At 50.7% G+C, this 21,236-nt stretch overlaps 1 protein-coding gene across 4 annotated transcripts; it reads left to right on the plus strand.

The window, feature by feature from the left end:
* The first annotated feature begins 527 nt into the window (after positions 1 to 527).
* Positions 528 to 20,876, plus strand: LOC125627646 (C-type lectin domain family 4 member G). 4 transcript variants are annotated; one of them, XR_012665585.1, is made up of 13 exons: positions 528 to 659; positions 1,765 to 1,899; positions 2,270 to 2,305; positions 2,729 to 2,782; positions 3,164 to 3,217; positions 4,043 to 4,168; positions 6,028 to 6,090; positions 15,232 to 15,297; positions 17,169 to 17,264; positions 17,712 to 17,863; positions 18,976 to 19,085; positions 19,172 to 20,176; positions 20,727 to 20,876. XR_012665585.1 is itself a non-coding variant. In XM_048831974.2 (12 exons), exons 1-12 carry the CDS (start codon positions 584 to 586, stop codon positions 19,302 to 19,304), a joined length of 1,101 nt encoding a protein of 366 aa, XP_048687931.1. In that variant the 5' UTR covers positions 528 to 583; the 3' UTR covers positions 19,305 to 20,247. The 4 variants fall into 4 exon arrangements, 3 of the variants coding, with proteins under 3 accessions (XP_048687931.1, XP_048687933.1, XP_048687932.1); XM_048831974.2 differs by lacking the exon at positions 20,727 to 20,876 and having other exon boundaries at positions 19,172 to 20,247; XM_048831976.2 differs by lacking the exons at positions 17,712 to 17,863; positions 20,727 to 20,876 and having other exon boundaries at positions 17,169 to 17,260; positions 19,172 to 20,247.
* The last annotated feature ends 360 nt before the right edge of the window (positions 20,877 to 21,236 follow it).

The raw sequence follows: 21,236 nt of genomic DNA on the forward strand, positions 1-21,236 counted from the left end.
GCTGTGATATCCACATTGGGATATACCTCTGGCACTTGGCAAATGTGAGATGCCCCCAGTAGGAAACACGCATTCCATCAGAGACGCTTGCAGAGAATAGTTGGCGTCCACAGGCGGGAAAATGTGACAAACGTTGATATGTCACAAAGGCCTGGCCAACAGCCGTAAAGCCAATGATTTGAAAAAGAAGGCTGACGTGGTTTGGGCCTGTTGCATGGATGCCAAAGAAATGTATTCTTAGACGAGCCCTTGACTGGATCCCACTTGGTAGAAGATGAAAAAGAGGACAACGGCTGCCGTATAAGAAATCCCTGCAGCCCAAGCACTGCAGAACGGGACTTACCTTCAGTCACTCTGTTTTCTGGCATCTAAAGGGCAAGGCTATGGGCTGGGTTCCTCTTCTGCTAACTGAACCCACAGCTGGGAGCAGGGTGTGGTACGTATGGTAATGTGGGCAGTGACCCATGGTAGGGCTGGGGGAGGAAGGAAGTTACATGCATGTGAAAATCACAGAGCTCCTGGTAGAGCCAGGCTGTTGCTGGTCCCCACAGACGTCCTTCGAGTCCGTCGGTCGGGGATCGGCATGGCTCACATAAGTGACTACGGAAACTGGATGGGTCATTCGCAGTCAAAGGGCAAAAAGCCAGCGGAGCGCAGAGGTAAATGGCCAAGTAATCTGAGTGGGGGCCTGGCTACCAGACCTTCCGGGGGCTGTTGGGTTGGCAGATCTCACTTGCTAGGTACTCGGATGGGAGGTCTCAGAGGAAAACCCAGGCTGCTGCAGGGAGCATAGTGGGGAAATTAGTAGGGGCTCTCTCCCCTGCTAGTCTGTGCTACCCTCATGTCCTGGCATGGTGCTAGGCGATGCTGTGTCACAGGGTGGGTGCTCTCCCACCCCGGCAGGGCTGACCCCAATGCCCCAGCATGGTGCTAGAGGGTGCAGGGCTGCCTTTCACACAAGTTGTACACCCAAAGTCTTGCCATGTGTGGTTGTTAAAGATCCTCTGGCCCCTTCCATAAAAGTCTGGGTGTTACCCATTGTGTCCTGGCCAAATTCCACCCTAGGCAATTCCAGCTGTCCCCCCAAAGCCCCACTGTGGTTTCAACTGAGAACTGGATTCGTTGTTCCCACCCTGTATAGCTGTTAAATAGCCCTCAGTGCCCCCACCCTAGAGATGACTGCATCTCAGTGCTGGGTGAAGAATCCCTGTATAAACAGCCCCTGAGTCCTACCCCAGAAGTGGTTGCATCTCAATGCTGGATGAAGGATTTGCATGTGTAAACAGCCCTACACCCCACCCCAGAGACGGCTGCATCTCAGGCTGAAGGATCCCTGTATAAACAGCCTCTATGCCACACCCCAGAGGCAGCATCATCTCAGCGCTGGGTGCGAGAGCCTTGTATAAACAGCCCTGTGTCCCACCCCAGAGGTGGCTGCATCTCAGGCATGGGTGAGGTGATAGATCAATAGAAATACACCCAGAGCCCATGAAGTGCCTTGGGATGAAAGGGAGAGTCAAGAGACTGTATCAGTGTGTGTGAGCATGCTCCCACCCTGGGTGAAGCAGCCCCCTCCTCCAGCTGAGCCAGCTCGTCTGCTGCCCAAAAAGAGCCCCCACCCTCCCTCTTCCTTCCCACCCAAGGGAGGGTATGTGACCAGCCAGCCTCTCTTCCCATGGCTAGCTCCCTCCCGTGGAGATCTCCCATTCCCCCCATGCTGGCCCAGCCTGTCCTGGTGAGACTGAGTGGCTCTGTAATCTCCAGGTGTGGCCGCTGAGTACGACAATGACGATGACTATGAGAATGTGTCCCTGGAGAACTGTCCCAAGCCCCCGCCCCTGCCGCGCGGGAAGAAGGCGAAGGCGGCCGTGCTGAACCAGAAGGACAAAGGAGGAGCAGGTACCAGGGAGCCCCAGCTGCCCCGCTCCGCAGGGATCGCTCTTGCCCCACTGCTCAGAGGCTGGGGAGGGGTTGTCAGCGCAGAACTCAGCATCCAGCCCCGAGCCACCTTTGGGTCCGTGGGAGCCAGTGAGTCTGGGCCTGGCTTGGCTGCTGGCAAACCGGCCCGGCTGGAAACGGCTGGGCAAGCCCACAGTGGGAGGTGGTAGCACAGAACGAGCAGGCTGGGTACACGGAGGGGAAGGCTGGGCCTGTGGTCAGTTCCTGACCCCTGGGCACTGCCCGGGTCCCTGATGCACAGACTCAGGCACCCGTCTCTGTTAGGCGCCCCAAGCCACCGGCCAGACTCACCCTTCTCTCTCCTCTCCAGGTCCGGCAGCGACACCAGGCAGACCCCCCAAAACCGGTGAGAAACGTTCCAGTTTTTTGCTGGGGAGCAAGTGAGGCCTGGGTACAGAGCAGCCCCTGCCATCCAGCAGCAGGTCCATGCAGCTGAGGGCTCGTCATGTACAGGCAGCATCGGGGGACAGAACTCGCGACCTTCTGTTCTCACGACTGCTGGCCTAACGCAGCCGTGACATGTCCCAGCCAGCAGGGGGCAGCGCCACATACCCGAGCTGCTTTGACACGTCCCGGCTGTGCAGTGTGTGTCCCATTCCCCCCCCCCATTTCCAGGGCATCGCAGGCTTTACCTCCCTGGCACCCCCTTGCTCACTACGGCACTGGAAGGAACATCCCCTGCCCGAGTTCAGGGCTGCCCCTCGCCCATGCAAACCCCCATCCCGGCGCTGGGAGCTCGCACGGTATAATCCCTCCTGTTTCCTTTCAGACCTGGCCATTTCAGTGATCTCGGGGGACCCGGCCCTTAGGCCTTCCAAGCTCGGTGAGGACTCGGAGCTCTGCTCGGCTTGAGGCAGAACACCCCCTGCACCCACATCCCGGCCCAGGGCAGAATCCGTCCCTCCAGTCTGTTCCCCGGGGCTATCAATCCCGGCTGGTCCATCCCTTGGGGCCCGGTTGCTTCCTGGGTGGCTGGGGTAGCTGAGTGCTGGTTGGTGGGGAGATGGGGGGTCCCAGCAGGAGCACCCCAGACTGGGGCACAGACTGTCCCAGAGCAGCAAGCCATGATGCGTGGGGAGGGTGAAGCCCAGCAAGGTAGGGGCTGTGTGCACGGCCCCCTCTGCAGCCCAGGAAGGAGGGTACGATTTCATGGCCTTTGCCAGCAGAGCTGGCAGATTTAACGCTCTTTGTCCCCCATGCCCAGGGCTGGACCTGTCATCTGCAGCCGTGGCAGCTGCCTTCCAGCCCCCGGGAGGAGGTGAGTAGAGTCTGCCAGGGCAGGGGGGCACTAGGGGGTGCTGTGCTGCAGGGTGGGGGCTCTGTTGGGGGCTCTCTTCCCTCCCCGTCAGTGCTGACCCCAGTGCGGCCCTAGGGGGCACTATGGTGCTGGGAGTGGGCCAGAGGGCTCAGTAGGGGGCGCGCTCTCCTCACTGTCAATGCTGACCCCCCAGTGCCACAGTGCAGCGCTAGGGGGCTCTCTCCTCGCAGTCAGTGCTGGCCCCAGTGCCATAGGGGGCGCTGTGATCTCTTTTAGGCAAGGCATACAATCAGACGATTACGCCCAAACACAGCCAATTAGCAAAGCTCCTGGGGCAGCTTTTGGGGAGAGTCGGGGTGCTCACCCCCGCGTCCTGCCCATTGGGGGGGAATTCCATTCCCTCTCCCTGGATTCCCCCTGCCCTGTCAACCGCCCAGGGAACTCTCCATCCAGCCAGGCCCTGTGCTACACAACTCTCCAATGGCTGCAGCACGCCGCCCCAGAGGTGGCTGCACTGAAGTGCTGGGACAAGCGATCCCTGTATGGACACAGCTGGGAAGAGGGAGCTGGGGGTCTGGCTTCTTGGCTCTTGCCAAATGGAGGTGCTCTCTGTAGAGTTACCCAGCTATCTGGTGGGATGCCCCATAAACCTCTCCTCCTTTCCATAAACCCATTTGTACCAGCAAGTACCTCCTGCCGACATTTCCCAGTCACCCACTGAAGGGAGAGTCCTTTGCTATAACCTGTCCTACCCAGCCCTCCCTGCTTCCCCCCTATCCTGATACCCTCGCCCCTCAGAGAGCTAAGTGCTGCTGTTTCCCATAGATCTTCCCCTCCCTAAGCCTGCCTCACGGAGAGGCTGCCCTGGAAGGTCTCTGCTGATCACCTACGTCCTGCTGGGGGTTTGCTTCCTCATGTGCAGCGTGTTCCTCATCCTGGCCCTCATGAAACGTGAGTGTGGTACGGTCCCGGGTGTGTCAGGACAGCTGCAAGTGGGGTCATGCAGGCTGGGCTCTCCGTGCCAGGAATGATTCCTCACAGGGACGGGACTGCTCAGGAATTTCCCAGTGAGACTTGGGGGCAGAAAATTGAGGTTTTGATTCCACTAAATTTCACAAAAAGGGGTCGGTTTCCACAGAAACTTTTTGCCTTTGTCAGAGAAAAAACAAGCACTGGAAAGAAGAAATATTTTCATTCAGAAATGCTGCCATGGTGCCTCAAAGGAGCTGAGTTCAGCTACCACGTGTCCCCATTCTCCTCTCTGGGCTGGTCTCCTCAACTGGACTACACCTCCCAGAATGCACCCCTGCCAGGGATTCCCATGATGCACCACCTCCACTTTCCAAGAGGGGAGACTGCAGTGCATCATGGGAGAGAGGGATGGCTCCCTGATTGGACCATTAAAATCTCACATGGTGTGCGACGGTCTCCCCTCTTGGAGAGGACAGGCAGTGCATCATGGGGCCTGGTGGTGGTGCATCATGGGAGATGAAGTCTGGGTGGGGAGATGAGTTCCTACTGGGGAAGAGGGCATGAGGCATCCAAACTACAACTCCCATGAGGTGCCGGGGCAGAATTTCCAAATCAAAGTTTTTCAGTATTTGGATTTCCACCATAGGAAGAAAAAAGGTCTTAAAAAAATCAATTTTCCATGAATTTTAGTCAAAAATTAAAGTTTTGTGTGTGTGTGTAAAAAATGTCTGGGGGACAAGTCTGGCATTTTCCAGCAAGCTCTGTCCACAGGCAAGGCCACCCGGACTCGAGCGTCACCAGATCTGAAGGGGGTGGGGGGCAAATCTCGAGCAACTCTGCATCTCAGTAGCGGACGCTCTTCCCCTGGAGCCAGAATTCGTATCTGAAAAGTGTTACGCTGCGATTCTGCTCTCACTGGCCCCGATGGAAATCCAGCATCACTCCGCTGAAACCAGCGTAGTAGCTGTGCCAGGAGTGTGATCCGAATCCGGCCCAGAAGGCAGGGTGGGTCCTTGCTCCAAACCGAAGAGCCCAAACCTGCAAGGGAAGCACTCAGCAGGGCCGGACCCTAAAGGATCAGCACCCAGGCTAAGTTGCAGAAGAGCAAAGTGCAGCAGAAGGAGCTGTATCGGCAAGGGAGTAACTCTGGATTTACTCCACTCAGCACCTGGTCTATAAACATGAGGAATCACCACCTAAGAGTAAGGGGTTGGTGTTAATAGTGCTGCCAACCCTCACTATATTTGGCATTTTCCCTTAAAGCCCCAGCTCCCGGAGTCCTGGGATGATGGGAGACTCTTAGCTCATTTCCAAACAAACCAATAAATGCTTAGCCCTCATGGCTGGGAAAGGAATAGCTGGAGAACACAATCCCCAAGGGGTCTTGTGTGTTAGACCCTTTCCTCCTACTCTGCGTCTCTCTTGGCTATGCAGATCGTAAGCTCTTCAGGGCAGGGACTGTCTACTCTGAGCTTGTGCAGTGCCCGGTCCAACAGGGCGCCGATCTTGGCTGGTCCCTACACACTGCCTTTGTACACACAATTACTAATAGCTCAAGAGACCAGAGGGCAAACAAGAAGAATCCCCAAAATTATTTTAAAAGGATTAATGTTTTTTTTTTTTTTGGGTGGGGGTGGGGGCGTGATTCATAACTTTTTGAACACCTGGCATTGGAAAAATCTATCACTGACAGCACTAAGTGACTCCCCTTCCTCCCCATCAAACCGATTCCCCTAGCAGGGGAAGAAACCCAGCCACTGGGGCCTGGAGCAGTTTCTAGTGTAAAGGATGCCCTGGGAGATCACAGCTCTGCTGTTTGCTCTTTGTTCATCTCCCAGGCCCAGAGGTGCAGCAGGAGTCAGAGGAGCTGAATTTCCACCTTTTCCAGAGGGCAGCTAATGGTAAGTAAAAGCTCCCAATCCCAGGCTAGCCCAGCATGCTTGTCTCTGGCTCAGCATAGACGCTGGCTGGGTGGGGTCGCTGTAGCTGGTCATTTTATTACAGTGAATTGTGTAGCAGCCTGAGTTTTGAAATTCTCACTTGGTTTCAAAAAGACACAAACTGGTGGGTTTTTTTGTTTCCATGTTAGTAGTTTTCCCATCAAGGTGTTTGTCTCTCAGAGAGTTTTTTGGAAACTTTCCAAAGCCAAAAAGTTTTGATTTTCAAGAAATGCCACTGGGGAGCTAATGTGGCCAGTCAGGCGGGGGTAGGTGAGTAAGAGACACCATGGAGTGGAGGGGGGCACATGGGCATGTTCACACCAGACCTCAAGTAGCCAAGCACCGAAAACACATTTTCAGTTTTAAGAAATTAGAAAACATCACGAAAATGTCAGTGTTTTCCCAAGTTTTCTACTTTTTAAGGCTAATTTTCATTAACACAATCAAATGAAAACTTGTAACCAGCTCTAGCTGCTACTAGTGTTATCAGCCATAGTAAATGGTTCCGTATCCTAATTCTCAACATCATAGACCTGAATGCGTGACTCTCTTATGCACCACCCATCAGCCAGCAATAACCTTCCCTCCAAAGGCATCATTTGATCACAAACCTCTACATAACTCCTGCTACTCAGAGAGGTCAGACTCAGTTTGTATCCCTGTGACCGGGGTCCTAATGGGGAGCCAGCTGTGGTCACTCAATTAGGGTGAACTGCAAAAAATGGGGCAGCCAAACCCCCAAAAGCTGGTGGATATTCCAAAACTTAGATTGACCAAGCCAGCATAAAACAGCTTCTTTATTACCTCACTGGTTACTCAGAAGTCCAAACAACACAGTTCCCTTAAAATGATCCAGCCTCGGCCTCCATCCAAATACCCACATCAAATATGATGAAAATTTCTGTAAATCTTGTTTCCTCATATAAAAGAAAAGGTTCTCCCTATCCCGAAGGGTCGGACACGTCACCACCCAGGTGAACGCATGTTTCCGATCTTACCCAAACACACGCTTCAGCCAATTCTTATTAACTAAAATGTATTAAAACACAAAAGAGAGAGAGTCTGGTTAAACGATCAATATACAGACAGACATGAGTTCAATCCATTGAGGTGCAGATTCACAGCAGAGACGGTGAGCTTTGTAGTGGCAAAGAGTTCTTTCGGAAATAGTTCATAGGTGATAGTCCAATGTCCGAATCTCATATTCAGGGTGTACCAGCATAACTGGGACCTCAGTCTTGACCTCAGACTTCCCCTGATGAAGTCTAAGCAGATCTGAGATGACAGAATCAGGACCCAAGGCTCTTTTATACAATTTCATGTCCTCTTTGACAAGTTGCGATTTCCTTGGGGGAACAAAAGGTAATTAGGATGGCTTTGAAGGAGGTCCATCACTGATACTTAGCTATACGAATTAACATAAGGCCTTTTGCTTGTTCCTCCCCGTTTCACAGTACATTTCAAAGAGAGATGAATACTGAGATATCCCCTGTTTACAATTCATTTACATGATAAGATGTTCTTTTGACTTCTGAATTATCAGAATACAGCACAGACAGGGACTGTTAATTACACTGTCCTCCCTACTCATACATATGTAAATACACAAAACCACAGACATTATGTCCCCACATGCCTTTTTGGGGCTATTTATTTTGCAGGATTTTTAACCCTTTCTAGCCATGTGTCACACCCCGAACGTGAGACTGGTGTGGAAGGGTGAAATGAGAGGTCCTGGATACACCTTAAGGATCTCCCCACATTGATATGAGCTGTGTTTACACTGAATTATTTGTAAGGCCAAATTATTGAGGCATGCTTTGGCTCCAGCCAAAAACTTAGTCCATACTTTGTGAAACACTTCAGTGATTCCAGGGCTTGGTCTATGTGTTAACTTAACATAGCCATTAATGTTCTTCGGAGAGCACTTACTCTGGTATTCAGCCATGAAGGCTGGGAGCTGTTGTAAGTCAGTTTCCCTTCATGCACAGCAGTTCAAGCTTGTACTGGTTTTTCTGCTGTGGAAAGTTTTAGAAATATATCTATGCATTAGCTGTGAAGCCTCAACATTATTAGGCTTTTTAACACAAAGTGTTTTTTTGTTGAACCAACCACATAATCATAAGGGTTTCTATTATGTACCATTCTTAAAACGATCACGGGCTTTTCCAAAAGACCATGCACTTTGTACATTTTTACAGTTCTTGGTATCAGCAACAAGCTTTAGCAAAGCTTTTGACACGGTCTCCCACAGTATTCTTGTCAGCAAGTTAAGGAAGTATGGGCTGGATGAATGCACTACAAGGTGGGTAGAAAGCTGGCTAGATTGTCGGGCTCAACGGGTAGTTATCAATGGCTCCATGTCTAGTTGGCAGCCGGTATCAAGTGGAGTGCCCCAAGGGTCGGTCCTGGGGCCGGTTTTGTTCAATATCTTCATAAATGATCTGGAGGATGGTGTGGATTGCACTCTCAGCAAATTTGCGGATGATACTAAACTGGGAGGAGTGGTAGATACGCTGGAGGGGAGGGATAGGATACAGAAGGACCTAGACAAATTGGAGGATTGGGCCAAAAGAAATCTGATGAGGTTCAATAAGGATAAGTGCAGGGTCCTGCACTTAGGACGGAAGAACCCAATGCACAGCTACAGACTAGGGACCGAATGGCTAGGCAGCAGTTCTGCGGAAAAGGACCTAGGGGTGACAGTGGACGAGAAGCTGGATATGAGTCAGCAGTGTGCCCTTGTTGCCAAGAAGGCCAATGGCATTTTGGGATGTATAAGTAGGTGCATAGCGAGCAGATCGAGGGACGTGATCGTTCCCCTCTATTCGACATTGGTGAGGCCTCATCTGGAGTACTGTGTCCAGTTTTGGGCCCCACACTTCAAGAAGGATGTGGATAAATTGGAGAGAGTCCAGCGAAGGGCAACAAAAATGATTAGGGGTCTGGAACTCATGAGTTATGAGGAGAGACTGAGGGAGCTGGGATTGTTTAGCCTGCAGAAGAGAAGAATGAGGGGGGATTTGATAGCTGCTTTCAACTACCTGAAAGGGGGTTCCAAAGAGGATGGCTCTAGACTGTTCTCAATGGTATCAGATGACAGAACGAGGAGTAATGGTCTCAAGTTGCAGTGGGGGAGGTTTAGATTGGATATTAGGAAAAACTTTTTCACTAAGAGGGTGGTGAAACACTGGAATGCGTTACCTAGGGAGGTGGTAGAATCTCCTTCCTTAGAGGTTTTTAAGGTCAGGCTTGACAAAGCCCTGGCTGGGATGATTTAACTGGGAATTGATCCTGCTTCGAGCAGGGGGTTGGACTAGATGACCTTCTGGGGTCCCTTCCAACCCTTATATTCTATGATTCTATGATTCTAAGTTAGTTGCAATCATCAGCAAGAACATTAACATCAGTTCTATCACAAGTGTACATTTACAATCATTTTTGTCATGCCAAGTCTTTGGTTCAGACAAATCATTCTTTAGGTCAGCTTGTTCAATATCCCTTTTGAACCTTTGCAGCTTTTTCTTGACCTCGGGGTCTTCCTTAACATAGGCTTTCAGTTTAACCACTTCCTTGGGGTTTTGGTATTTAGGGGTTAACCTGTGGCTTTATTTGCATGATAAACTTTTCCCCTTTCTCCCTGTTCCAGAGGGTCAGAATCTGAGGTCTTTTGCTTAACATTCATTGGCCGGCTGGGTATGTCCTTTTTGCTAACAGCTACAGGCAAGTCTTTCTCCCTCCAGTCAGTCAGGTAATTTGCATCAACACAGACACTCACCTGTTTACTAGTTTTCAGATTCTCAACCTTTACCAATTCCACGGCTGGACTATGTCTTAAAGAAATTCCATCCATTTTCACTAGCATGTTAGACTCAAGGTTCTTTTGTCCTTCCATTACCAACCTCTGCTTCCACATGGAATCAGATGTCAAGTCCACTAAGAGACTACAAGTCATATCCAAAATATCTAGAGATGAGAGTTTGCCTGCTCTCTCCTCCATTCTTGTAACCCAGTAACCAGTATCCCGATCTTTCCTCAGTACCTGAGTCACAGACTGCTTACTTAAAGAATCAACATAGAGACATTCATGTTCCAACAACATTGTCTCCCCAACAAGCTGGTTAAGCTTTTAGGGCTGTTTAAATTCGCTAACAATTTGTATTTTGTTTGAAAACTTTTCAAAGCTATCCACACTGGGTCTTTTTAAAGCAAAGTCAGTGGATCTATACACCTCAGAAAGACTCTGGCAGTTAGGAACTGGAACAAGTCTCCCAGACAAACTGTTGCTTTCTCTATACAGTGATTCACCCTGAGTTAACTCAATCAAATCACTTGCACACCCATCAGTTGCAGCAAACTAGGACTTGCTCTAAAGGAAAATTTTTCTGAGCAACAACAGACTCTTTCTGGGCTTCACTTAAATCCAGAATCACCTCTGTCCCATCAGGAGGATTTTCACAAAAACCCCTTTCAGGCAAACTTCAAGACTTCATAGTCACAAGATCAGAAGCATTGTTTTCCTTGTTACAAGTTTTCGCACTGTCAGTGGGTAACATAGTCAAATCACCTTCATGCTTTCCTTGTGCCCTGGCTACGATATCACCCTGATCAGACAAGGCTGTCATATCTTCACCCAGCAATACACTAGCAACAGGCAAAATAGAAGCACCAGAATCGCTTGGTCTTTGGGAGCTATTTGTGATATTAACTGGATGCAACCTAGTTACAATTTCAGAGGAACAGCCGTGTTAGTCTGTATTCGCAAAAAGAAAAGGAGTACTTGTGGCACCTTAGAGACTAACCAATTTATTTGAGCATGAGCTTTCGTGAGCTACAGCTCACTTCATCAGATGTTCATCAGTTACAATGTCATCATCCCTAGCAGACAGAAGTTCAGGACCACTTCCTTCCTGGGCTTTAACTGTATCCAGAATCAACTCTGGGTCAATTGATACATTTTCAACCATCATAGGTTGAAAGGCTTCTTCTGTCTGCTTTACAGACAGAAAAGACCTGGAGAAACATTCCCCTTTAACAGGCGCACAGCTTGGGATATCATTTCCCTTGTCCCAGCACACATGGCTGTTCATGGACAATTGCTTGGAGATTGGGGTAGCTCCCTTCATGGGTAAGTCATTACCCCTAACAGACACAGGAACATTTCCTTCACTGTCACAGTTCTCCACACTGGTAACAGGTAAGGTGTAGGGATACTCATGTTCCACTAACCTTGCCTTCCCAAACTGCTGATTAGACAAAGCCATCAGCTCAGAAGGCTGCTTATGCTCATCTAAACTCTTTGCCTTTCTCTCCCTTAACAGATAAACTGCTGTTTTCCACAAATAGTGTCTTATTACACTGAGCTGCTTTTAAGCACATCACTTTCACCTGGGTCAGGCTTACTTTCCCACGTAGCCAACAATGTGTCACTCACCAAGACTGTCCCCCTTCCTTCCTCAGTTAGGGCTTTAACCTAATCACCAATTTTAATTTGCTCTAGAGAAACATCTTCCTGAGCCTTATCTAATGCCAGATTCACTTCTGAGATACCAGACAGACACTCACAAATTTTTTCCACATATGCACTGCTTCTTTGCACAGACAAACAGTCATCTTCCTTGGACAAACATTTGGATAAACTCTCCACAGGCAAATCCTTACCCCTAGTAGATGCAGGTTCAGGACTATTTCTTTCCTGTGACCGGTTTATGTCATCAACTTGATTGAACAAAGTTTTAATATCACTCCCAATCAAAAGATCCTTAGGCAATAGCTTCCTTACATCAGCTGTAACTTCATGTTTAACACTATTCCATTCAAGATGGATTCTGGCTAAAGGCACACTTACAGTAAACTCATAGAGGATTACAATATTCACAACCTTCTTTGTAAAGTAATCTTCCTCTTTGACAAGATCTGCTTTAACAAGAGTGATGTTAGAAGCTGTAATTTGCCCTAAGCAGCTTTTACCATTGACTTTTACATTCTCTGCACAAGTTATGGGGTTACCTTCACTTGAGCTCACAGAAAAAGCATTTACATAAAAGGTGGCCATGTTGGGGTAAATTTGGTTACAAACAAGTAACTTCTTAGAGTTAAACAACGTAGCAACATTGTTACAAACTGGATAGATTTTATCCCCATTTTGCTGTTGAGAGGAGCTGGCTTTCCAGGATGATACAGTTCCTGTTGTACCTTTATTCTCTTGAGTTGGAGCTTAAGTTTGTCCACTTTTTCCTTGGCTTCTAGCTGCTGCAATTGAATATATGCCATTCTTTAGATATGAATGGCCATACTGGGTCAGACCAAAGGTCCATCAAGCCCAGTATCCTTTCCTCTGACAGTGGCCAATGGCAGGTGCCCCAAAGGAAATGAATGGACAGGTTATCATCAAGTGATCCATGCCCTGTCACCCAATCCCAGCTTCTGGCAAACAGAGGCTGGGGACACCATTCCTGCCCATCCTGGCTAATAGCCATTGATGGACTGATCTTCCACGAATCTATCTGAGTTACTACAGAGAATTCTTTCCTGGGTATCTGGCTGGTGAATCTTGCCCATATGTTCAGGGTTCAGCTGACCGTCATATTTGGGGTTGGGAAGGAATTTTCCTCCAGGGCAGATTGGAAGAGACCCTGGAGGTTTTTTGCCTTCCTCTGTAGCATGGGGCACGGGTCACTTGATGAGGATTCTCTGCTCCTTGAAGTCTTTAAACCACGATTTGAGGACTTCAATAGCTCAGACATAGGTGAGAGGTTTATCGCAGGAGTGGGTGGGTGAGATTCTGTGACCTACATTGTGCAGGAGGTCAGTCTAGATAATCATAATGGTCCCGTCTGACCTTAATATCTATGAATCTATCTAGCTCCCTTTTGAACCCCGTTATAGTATTGGCCTTCACAACACCCTCTGGCAAGGAGTTCCAGAGGTTGACAGTGCGTTGCGTGAAAAAATACTCTCTTGTGTTTGTTCATGTTCAAAACACATATGTTGTCTTTCAGCAGCTTCTCCTTCCATATCAGCTATTTTTTGCTTTCGTTCAAGTTCTAGCTGCTGATTTCTCACTGCAAGCAGTTTTGCTGGGTCTGCTTCCTTATCACTGGCAATTAACAGATTTCTCAGTTCCTGCTCTAGGGCCTTTTTCTTAAAAGACAACCCCCTCTGTAAGCACAATTCTTCCAGTTTTTTTCTGTCAGGAACTTGATCATGGGTCACTCATTGTAACTGATTTTTAACCCTTAAACTCTCCCATATCAAAATTAATTTTTGACAAGCGTGTGGTTCTGATCCAAAAACCCACTTAACCTGTGGTAATGTGCATCCAAGCATGACTATGCCACTGTGACCTGGGTTCTAGTGGGGAGCCAGCTGTGGTCACTAAATTAGGGTGAACTGCAAAGAATGGGGCAGCCAAACCCCAAAAAGCTGGTGGATATTCCATACTTAGATTGACCAAGCCAGCATAAAACAGCTCCTTTATTACCTCATATGTGTAACCCTTCTGCCAGGTGTTGCCAGCAGCAGCAAGGGTCAGGTTCAGTATCTAGGAGCTCCTTTTCAACTATACAACACAAAACTGGCTCGAGCCCCCACCCAGTGACATGAGACAATTACACACCACCCCCTGGGTGCCTTTAAGAGGCCATACTTCCCCTCTCACGAGCACAGAGTCTGAGTGTAGCAAAAACTTTTAATAAAAGGAGGGAAGTAACTCAGCATTAATTTGGGAAAACACCACAACTATGGTTGATAAACACGAGCCACGAGCAAAAGACCCACCCTCAAGTAAGTTGGGCATTGTCCTTTTCCCCTCAGGGTCTTAAGTCCAGCAACACAAAAGTCCCTTTAACATGCCCATCCCTTCTCTATACTCCACTCACAGTTGCTGTCCTTGGCCAGTGCAGCCCCAGAGTTCAGAGGTTCATCCTCAGAGTTCACCTCCCACCCTGTGTGGAAGGCGGGGGAGCAGAGGTGGGGCAAGAAGGCACCTTACACACTGCACTGCTGGGGCACTCATTCATGGCCCCAATGGCCAATTGCCATACCTCTGCAGGGCTCTGCTCTGACGCTCTCCACCAGCTTCTTTGCTGGCCACTCACCACGGCTCTCCGCCAGCCTCCCTGCTGGCTGCTTGCTGGCCACTTGTTATGCCTCTCCGCACGGCACACTACTGGCTGCTTGCCACGCCTCTCCGTACCTCTCCACCAGCTGCCTTGCTAGCCACTCACTCAGGTGCCTTCAGCCCTCTCCCCCTACTTAACACAGCTCTCAGGGATTTCAGCTGTTAGTGGGAGAGCCTCAGAGCTGGTGCACACTGGGCAGTCTCTTGCAACAGAGACACTGTCCCAAAGGAGGTCCAATACTTAGACCTAGGCATCAGTGATTACAGCTCTGCAGCATGTAACAGGACTCTCCCTTGAGTCTAAATTAGCTCTTTTACTATACATGGAGATCAAAGGGTGTCCAGGCTCTTTAAACAGAACCCCCACAACACCAACCAAGACCCCCCTCTCCCAGCAAATTGGGCTTTGGAACCATGTCCCCTGCCTAGTGAGTGTCATTCAGTTGAGGGTGAGTCCCTCCATTGGGGTGTGCCAGGTACAGGTCTGCTGCCCTTGGTTCACACAACAAGGATAACAATCCTTTATTACTCCTGTCCCAATAACGAGGAGACTGGGGGAGCCAACACCAGCCACAAGGAATCATTTGGGGGAAACAATCCCATCATGCTGAGCACCTAGGCAGGGTGGGTGTGTCCAAGCAAACAAGATCAGCTCCTGAAGTCTTTTTCCACAGCTCACCACTAGACGTCAGGGGAGAGCTCACTCAGACTCTGCTGACACCTGTAAATACACAAAACCACAGACATGATCTCCCCACGCGTCTTTGGAGGGTTATTTATTTTGCAGGGTGTTTCACCCTGTCTAGCCATGCGTCACAATCCCCATGGTCAGCAACGAACCCCTCCATTACCAAATTATTCCTCTCCATGGAGACAGACAGCTGCCGCCATCCCCAAGTGTTACAGGGGCCACTCAGGACATCATCCTGGTGGTGGCGACCTTTCCCCTCTCCTGATCCCAAAGGCGTTTGTGTTTGCAGTGTCCCAGAACCTGGCGGATTGGGAGAAGATCCGAGCAGAGGTTGCGGCACTGCAGAAAACAGTAGGTGAGAGAATGACACAGACGCTTCTGCCTCTCATCAGTAGCGAGAGTGAGGGGCTGCGAGGTCGGGGTTGTGGGCTTTGTATCCACCTGGGGCTGTGGACTGGGGCAAGTTTTTTATTAGGTGTATTATGGTAGCTCCTTGGAGCCCAGTCATGGCTCATGCCCCCAGTGTGCTAGATGCTGTATGTAATTAGGTGTTTTACGGTAGCTCCGAGAAGCCCCAGCCTGTACAAACACAGACCAAAATTCTTCCAGCCTAAGCAAGTCACGTCTCTGGACCCCGGTGTCCATGGGATGGAGAGTCTGTAGCCACTGAGGGCTGTGCGGCTGTCCTTGGCCTGCCCAGCTGGGGCTCTCAGAAGACTGCAGGGATGATGCAGAGAGGGTCTTTGACATTCTCTGGCTTGGGCGATGCAGGGAGCCAGCCCTGATGCTCAGAACGGTCCGTTCTGGCCTTAATATCTGTGGGTGAAATCCAGGCCCCCCGGAATCCAGGAGGGTTTCTTCCCCTCTGCCCTGCCCCTCTATGAATCTGCTTCTTGCTCCGAAAGCACAGTCCCTACCTCTCCAGCTGAGCCTGGGCTACACACAAAAGTGTGCTACTCGAGTTATATTGGTCCATTTAAAGCAGTACAACCCTCCGAGTGCAGGTCCAGTTATCCTGGTGTAAATGTACTTACACCAACACAGCCATTCCTATACAGGGACGGAATACACTCTACCTGTAAAAGCTACCTTCGGCTCAGTATAACTGGGTCCACTCTAGGGGTTGTAATGGAATACCTAGAGCAGTTTAAAAAATAATCATATCCCTAAACAAAATAGTTATACCAATACAAAGGCTGGGGGTAGGGCAGATCTTAAGGAGAATCTCCATCAGCAGTATAGGGTCTACAACACACAGCTAAACAGTAGAGGGCAAGGAAGATATTATAATCCCTAGCTCTTGTATAGTGCTGTTCATCAGTAGGTCTCAAAGCACTTTGCAAAGGAGGGCAGTATCATTATCCCCATTTGACAGATGGGGAAATTGGGGCACAGGGAGAGGAAATCACTTGCCCCAGGTCACCCAGTGGGTTACTAGCAGAGCTGGGGATCAAACTCAGATCTCCCGAGCCTCAGGCCAGTGCTGTTTCCACTAGCTCACCCTGCCTCCTTCACACATTGCTCAGTTCTGTAGGTTTGGTACCCACCCACCTCTGGTGGGGTTCTGCTGAGCAGTGGCTGCCCTGAAGCATTTTTGATGAACTCTTAGGTTTAGCTTCGATGGTTTAATTAGGGTGGAAGCAATTAAAAACCCTCCCGAGTGATCCATTTTTAAAGAAACAGACACAGAAAATTGTTTTGTTAAGAATTCTCGCATAGCTGGTTCGTCTGCCCAGTAGCCAGCACCTAGCTCAAGGACTGCCTAAAGCCCTATTTGGGGTCTTTAAGTAGGACCTAAGCAGCCTGGTACTGGCTTTCTGCAGTCCCCTAAAGGGACTGATCCTGTGTCACACTGGGCCACACTGCTGGTGTGAAGGGGGTGGAAATTGCCCCTGCCCTGGGCAGGGGGGAATCACAGGTTAGTGTGGAGCTGGCGTCAGACCCTCGGCTCCCAGCCCCTGGTGTAAGGGATGGATCAGGGGCTTGGATCAGGAGCGTGCTGCACCATGGGTATTCCCTGCTTCCCAGAGGAGGCAGAGTGTGAGTTAGAGCAGCCAGGAGGCTGCTCTGACTGTCGCCAGGGGTCCAGGTTCCAGGCATCGCAGAGGAGACTTCGAGCAGGGCCCGCGGCGTCTGTAAGTGGCCCAGCGTTGGAGGCCGTGCAGGAAGCTCTGAGATGACCATGCTGCGCGTTGGCTGCTAACTTCCTTTCCTCCACCAATCCAGACGCTGTCCATCGTTCGGTATCTGGGGAGCTGGCCTCTGTGAAGCAGTTTAGCAGTAAAATGCAAGAGCGGATCACGGCGTTACAGAAAAGAGTAGGTGAGGAGCACAGTGCCAGCTGCCATGCCCACACTAGGGCTGCAATCAGAGGGAGGTACAGGGCAGGGCCAGATGCTCAAGGGAGCTCTCAGCACGCGGCATCTCCCCTTGCGGGATTCTCTGTGGTTCTCAGGGGGAGCTGCAGGGCGGGGGATTCTCTGAGCCCACCCCAGGCCCACCGAGGCTGCTGTCTACAGCCATCCCCTGTGGATCTCTCTCCATATGTCTACCCTGGAGCTGGAAGGGAGCCTCGCGCTGGCATGCTAAAAAGAGCCGGGTGGCTATTGCTTTGGCGCTGCGGCTGGGGCTGCACTCGGTCCCCTGGGCCCCGGAGGGGAATGGGGTTAGAACAGGGGGCCGGGAGTCAGGACTCCTGGGTCCGTTTCTTGGCTCTGCCAGATTCCCTGCCTGGCCCTGAATTGGGTTATTCTGGGTTTTGCTTTCTAGATTCTGTCTGCGGCCATTGCCCATGGGGCTGGGGCTGGTTCCAGAGAACCTGTTACCACTTTTCAGAGTCTACCAAAACCTGGCATGAGGCCAAGCAGTTCTGTTTGGATGCCGGGGCACAGCTGGTGATCATTAACACCAAAGAGGAGCAGGTAAAGCCACCTGCCACCCTCCTGGCGTACCCGAACCGGGCCAGGGAATTGGACAGCTACCAGCGACAGCAGCAGCTTTACCCTGGGAATCCCTGGCGGGTGGGACCCAGGTGACCAGGCAGTGGGTGAGACCACGCCTGGCCCTTAAAACACAGCTCTTTTAAGGGTCACCAGGTTTTTCAAAAACCGCAAGCGGGCCTGGGTCTCAAAGGCAGCCTGGCATTCTGCAAACCAGCACACGCAACATGCCGCGTGTTAACCAGCCCACCGTGGGCAAGCTCTGAGGGCAGCCCGGGCTAATATTCCCAGCAGAGGAATATTGGGGCCTGAACATGCCAGAAAAGCACCCAGAACAAAAGCCTAAATAGCATGGCAAAAACCTGCGAGAGCTGGAAAATATAAGCAGGGAGCAGGGTTTGTAAGAACAGGCTGGACAAACACCCGTCAGGGATGGGCTCGGTTTCCTTGGTCCTGTCTCAGCACTGGGGGATGGGCTCAGTGACCTCTCAGGGTCCCTTCCACCCCATATTTCTAGGACTCCCTATGGAGTTTTTGCCATTTCTGTTGGGATGGGAATTGCTGGGGTGTTTTAAAGAGATCAGCCAGACAAACCTACATGACTATAGCGCTGGTTCCACCCTGAACCCCTGTATGTTCCCCCAACACCAGGTCATGATTCTTCCCTGCATCCATCCCCACCTCCCCAGGAGCTCAGGCCTCATGCCCCCTTCAGACCTCCTGTTGCTCAGGGGTGAGAGCTGGACTGAGACCACACCAACTCATTTCACCCACCTGCCAGGAGCAGCTCTCACTTACGGCTGGATTTGAGGTGGTGACATATCTATGGTATTTAAGCACTCCCCCCCACCCGCACATCACACTCTTCAATGCCTCTATCTTGCTAGCACCCTTAGGGGCAGGGCTATTGTCCAGGTGGGGGAACTGAGGCATAGAGAGAGATGCAGGGGACTTGGCCAGGGCCATGCAGGGAGTCAGTAGCAGAGCTGGGATTTGAACCTGGGTCTCCTGAGTCCCATTGCTCCTGGTGTTGGTAGAGCGCGTGGCCTGTCCCACACCCATTCACCCCCTTCGTCTGTTCTTGTCTATTGCAGGCATTCTTGGTAAAGGCCCGCACAACGTCCCGGGTGTACTGGCTGGGGCTGAGTGACCAGAAAAAGGAAAATCAATGGCTCTGGGTGGATGGCTCCCCTCTGAACCTCAGGTGTGCGGGGTGAAAGGCACCATGCCCCTCTGCCCAACCCCTTGCTCCCCGCTGTGGTCTCCATGCAGCTTTGCTCTTCTTCACAGCTTCTGGAGCACCGGGGAGCCCAATGACTCCGGCAATGAGGACTGCGGCACCATGGCGACCGACGGGCGCTGGAATGACATAAACTGCTACATGACCGACTACTGGATCTGCGAAAAGGCCTGGCTCTGCTAGAGCCTGGCTTGGCCGCTGGCCCACGCCCTTCCTGAGCCATGGGCTGAGGGACCAGGCCCTGCCTCCTCCAGGTCGACAGTCTCCCCAAGCTGTGTTCTCTTGGTGATGCTCCCCGTCGCGCAGCTCTTTCTGGGAGCCGGGAGTTTTTCCGAATCCCTAGGGGGGATGGTATTTCTGCAGTGTTTCCTAGTGGGTAGGGCATCAGGCTGGAGCACAGCAGACCTGGGTTCTATTCCCTGCTTCATCCTGGGACCTTGGACAACTCCCTTCCCCATGCCTCAGTTTCCCCTTGTAAGGGCTCAGGCTGTATCACTTCTGAATTTTGGATGATTGTATGACACTGTACTATGAAATGGCTGGGTCATGGAATGCCTACGTGTGTGTGGATGTCCCAGGGGGTAGCAGGGTCGGCATGTCTCTGCCAGGCCAGACACAATGGGAACGGACCAGCATGCAACATTACGTTAAACACCGTGGGACAATGAGTTTCCTCTGCCTCGGAGATGGCGCTTTCTGCTCTTGTCCAAGGTGAGGGGGGCTTGGAAGTAATGGAAAGTTACCAAAAGGCAGAATGAAAGAAGCAGCAGTTTAGAAAGGGACACCCAGGGGGGGAGCGTTCTTGGGGACAGAGCCACCTTGCACCAGATTAAGGGCATTATCTACACTAGAAAATCAGACTGACCCACCAACGTGAGTGAACAATCCACCCCCCTGAGCAATGTAGTTAAACTGACCTAACACCCAGTGTGGAGAGCTCAGTTGGTGGAATAATTCTTCTGTTTACTTAGCGCTACCCGTCTCGGGGAGATGGATTTCCTCTAGCGATGGGATAACTCCTCCTGGTGCTGTACTATATGGCTGCCCAGAAAGTGGTAAACTGTTCAACTTTTCTTCCTCTATTATATGATTACTGGCTTTTAGCAATAAACCTGACTGATATTGATTGTTTGGTCTCTTGAATATGTTTCATAACGAGCCAAAGCTTGGGCAAGCAATTGACTATACTATTTAGCAACTGCTTTCAGGCTGTTTTATATGTGTATTGTTCGTTTTTGCCAATGAACTCACAAAGGAAAATGATCAAAGACAAAAAGACTGTATCACCCGTGTGTGAACGCTTTTCTCAAAGCGATTGCTCCCTATCTGACCTTTCCATACTTGTCCTCAAAGGCAAACGGCACAACGCCTTCAAAAGGTGAGTCTGCTAGATACCAAAGCCATGGACTTACCAGGGACACTGGTTTTATGGCTCATTACAACAATTTGTAACACACCATGCGGCCCACCTCAAGCCCTTTATGCATAACACACTACCCCCCAATTGCCCACTTCATTTCCTGTGACCGCCTCCACCACGTATGACCCCTTCTGCTTAACAATCTGTGCCAACTTGTATTTTGCTCGCTCTGCCTCCTTCCCCAGAGCTGAAGAAGAGCTCAGAGTTGCAAGAAAGCATCTCTCAGAAGTTGGTCCAGTCAATTACCTCGCCCACCTTGTTTCTCGTTGCTTTTTTGTGTGAATTGTGCTCTCCTGGGCTTTACATGATCAAATATAATGAACATAAAGCTGATAGACTGAACAAAGAGTGTGTGTGTGTTTGTCTGTGTGTGTGTAACTCCTTCTCAACAGAGGCGTGTCCCTGAGAGGGTTAAACTGTAGGTCGGAAGCATGGCACCTTTTGGGTGGAGTTCTGGGGGAGGCTGGGTTTAAGGACGGGAGTCTGAAGGGTCAGCGCTGTGGCCAGAGGGGCAGGCAGCTGGACAGCAGGGTCCAACGCTAGGAAGGGGATGCTACAGGGAACATCTGTGCCCTGGTAGTGAGCCTAGGTGCCCCAGGCTTGGGGCAGTGGTTGGTTTCTGTTCAGACCTCCGGAGCTTGAAACCCTTCGGAGATCGAGGTGCAGAGGCTTGGATTCCCCTCAGAGCAGTCCCA

This window comes from Caretta caretta, chromosome 20, assembly GCF_965140235.1.
Source record: "Caretta caretta isolate rCarCar2 chromosome 20, rCarCar1.hap1, whole genome shotgun sequence".
NCBI classification, from domain to species: domain Eukaryota; kingdom Metazoa; phylum Chordata; order Testudines; family Cheloniidae; genus Caretta; species Caretta caretta.

Excerpts from the sequence above, each read along its gene's own strand:
- LOC125627646 (XM_048831974.2), top strand. The coding sequence starts at position 584 with ATGGCTCACATAAGTGACTACGGAAACTGGATGGGTCATTCGCAGTCA. Across the intron at positions 3,218-4,042 it reads CTTCCAGCCCCCGGGAGGAG|ATCTTCCCCTCCCTAAGCCT; the intron begins GTGAGTAGAGTC and ends TGTTTCCCATAG. Across the intron at positions 15,298-17,168 it reads GGCACTGCAGAAAACAGTAG|ACGCTGTCCATCGTTCGGTA; the intron begins GTGAGAGAATGA and ends CCACCAATCCAG.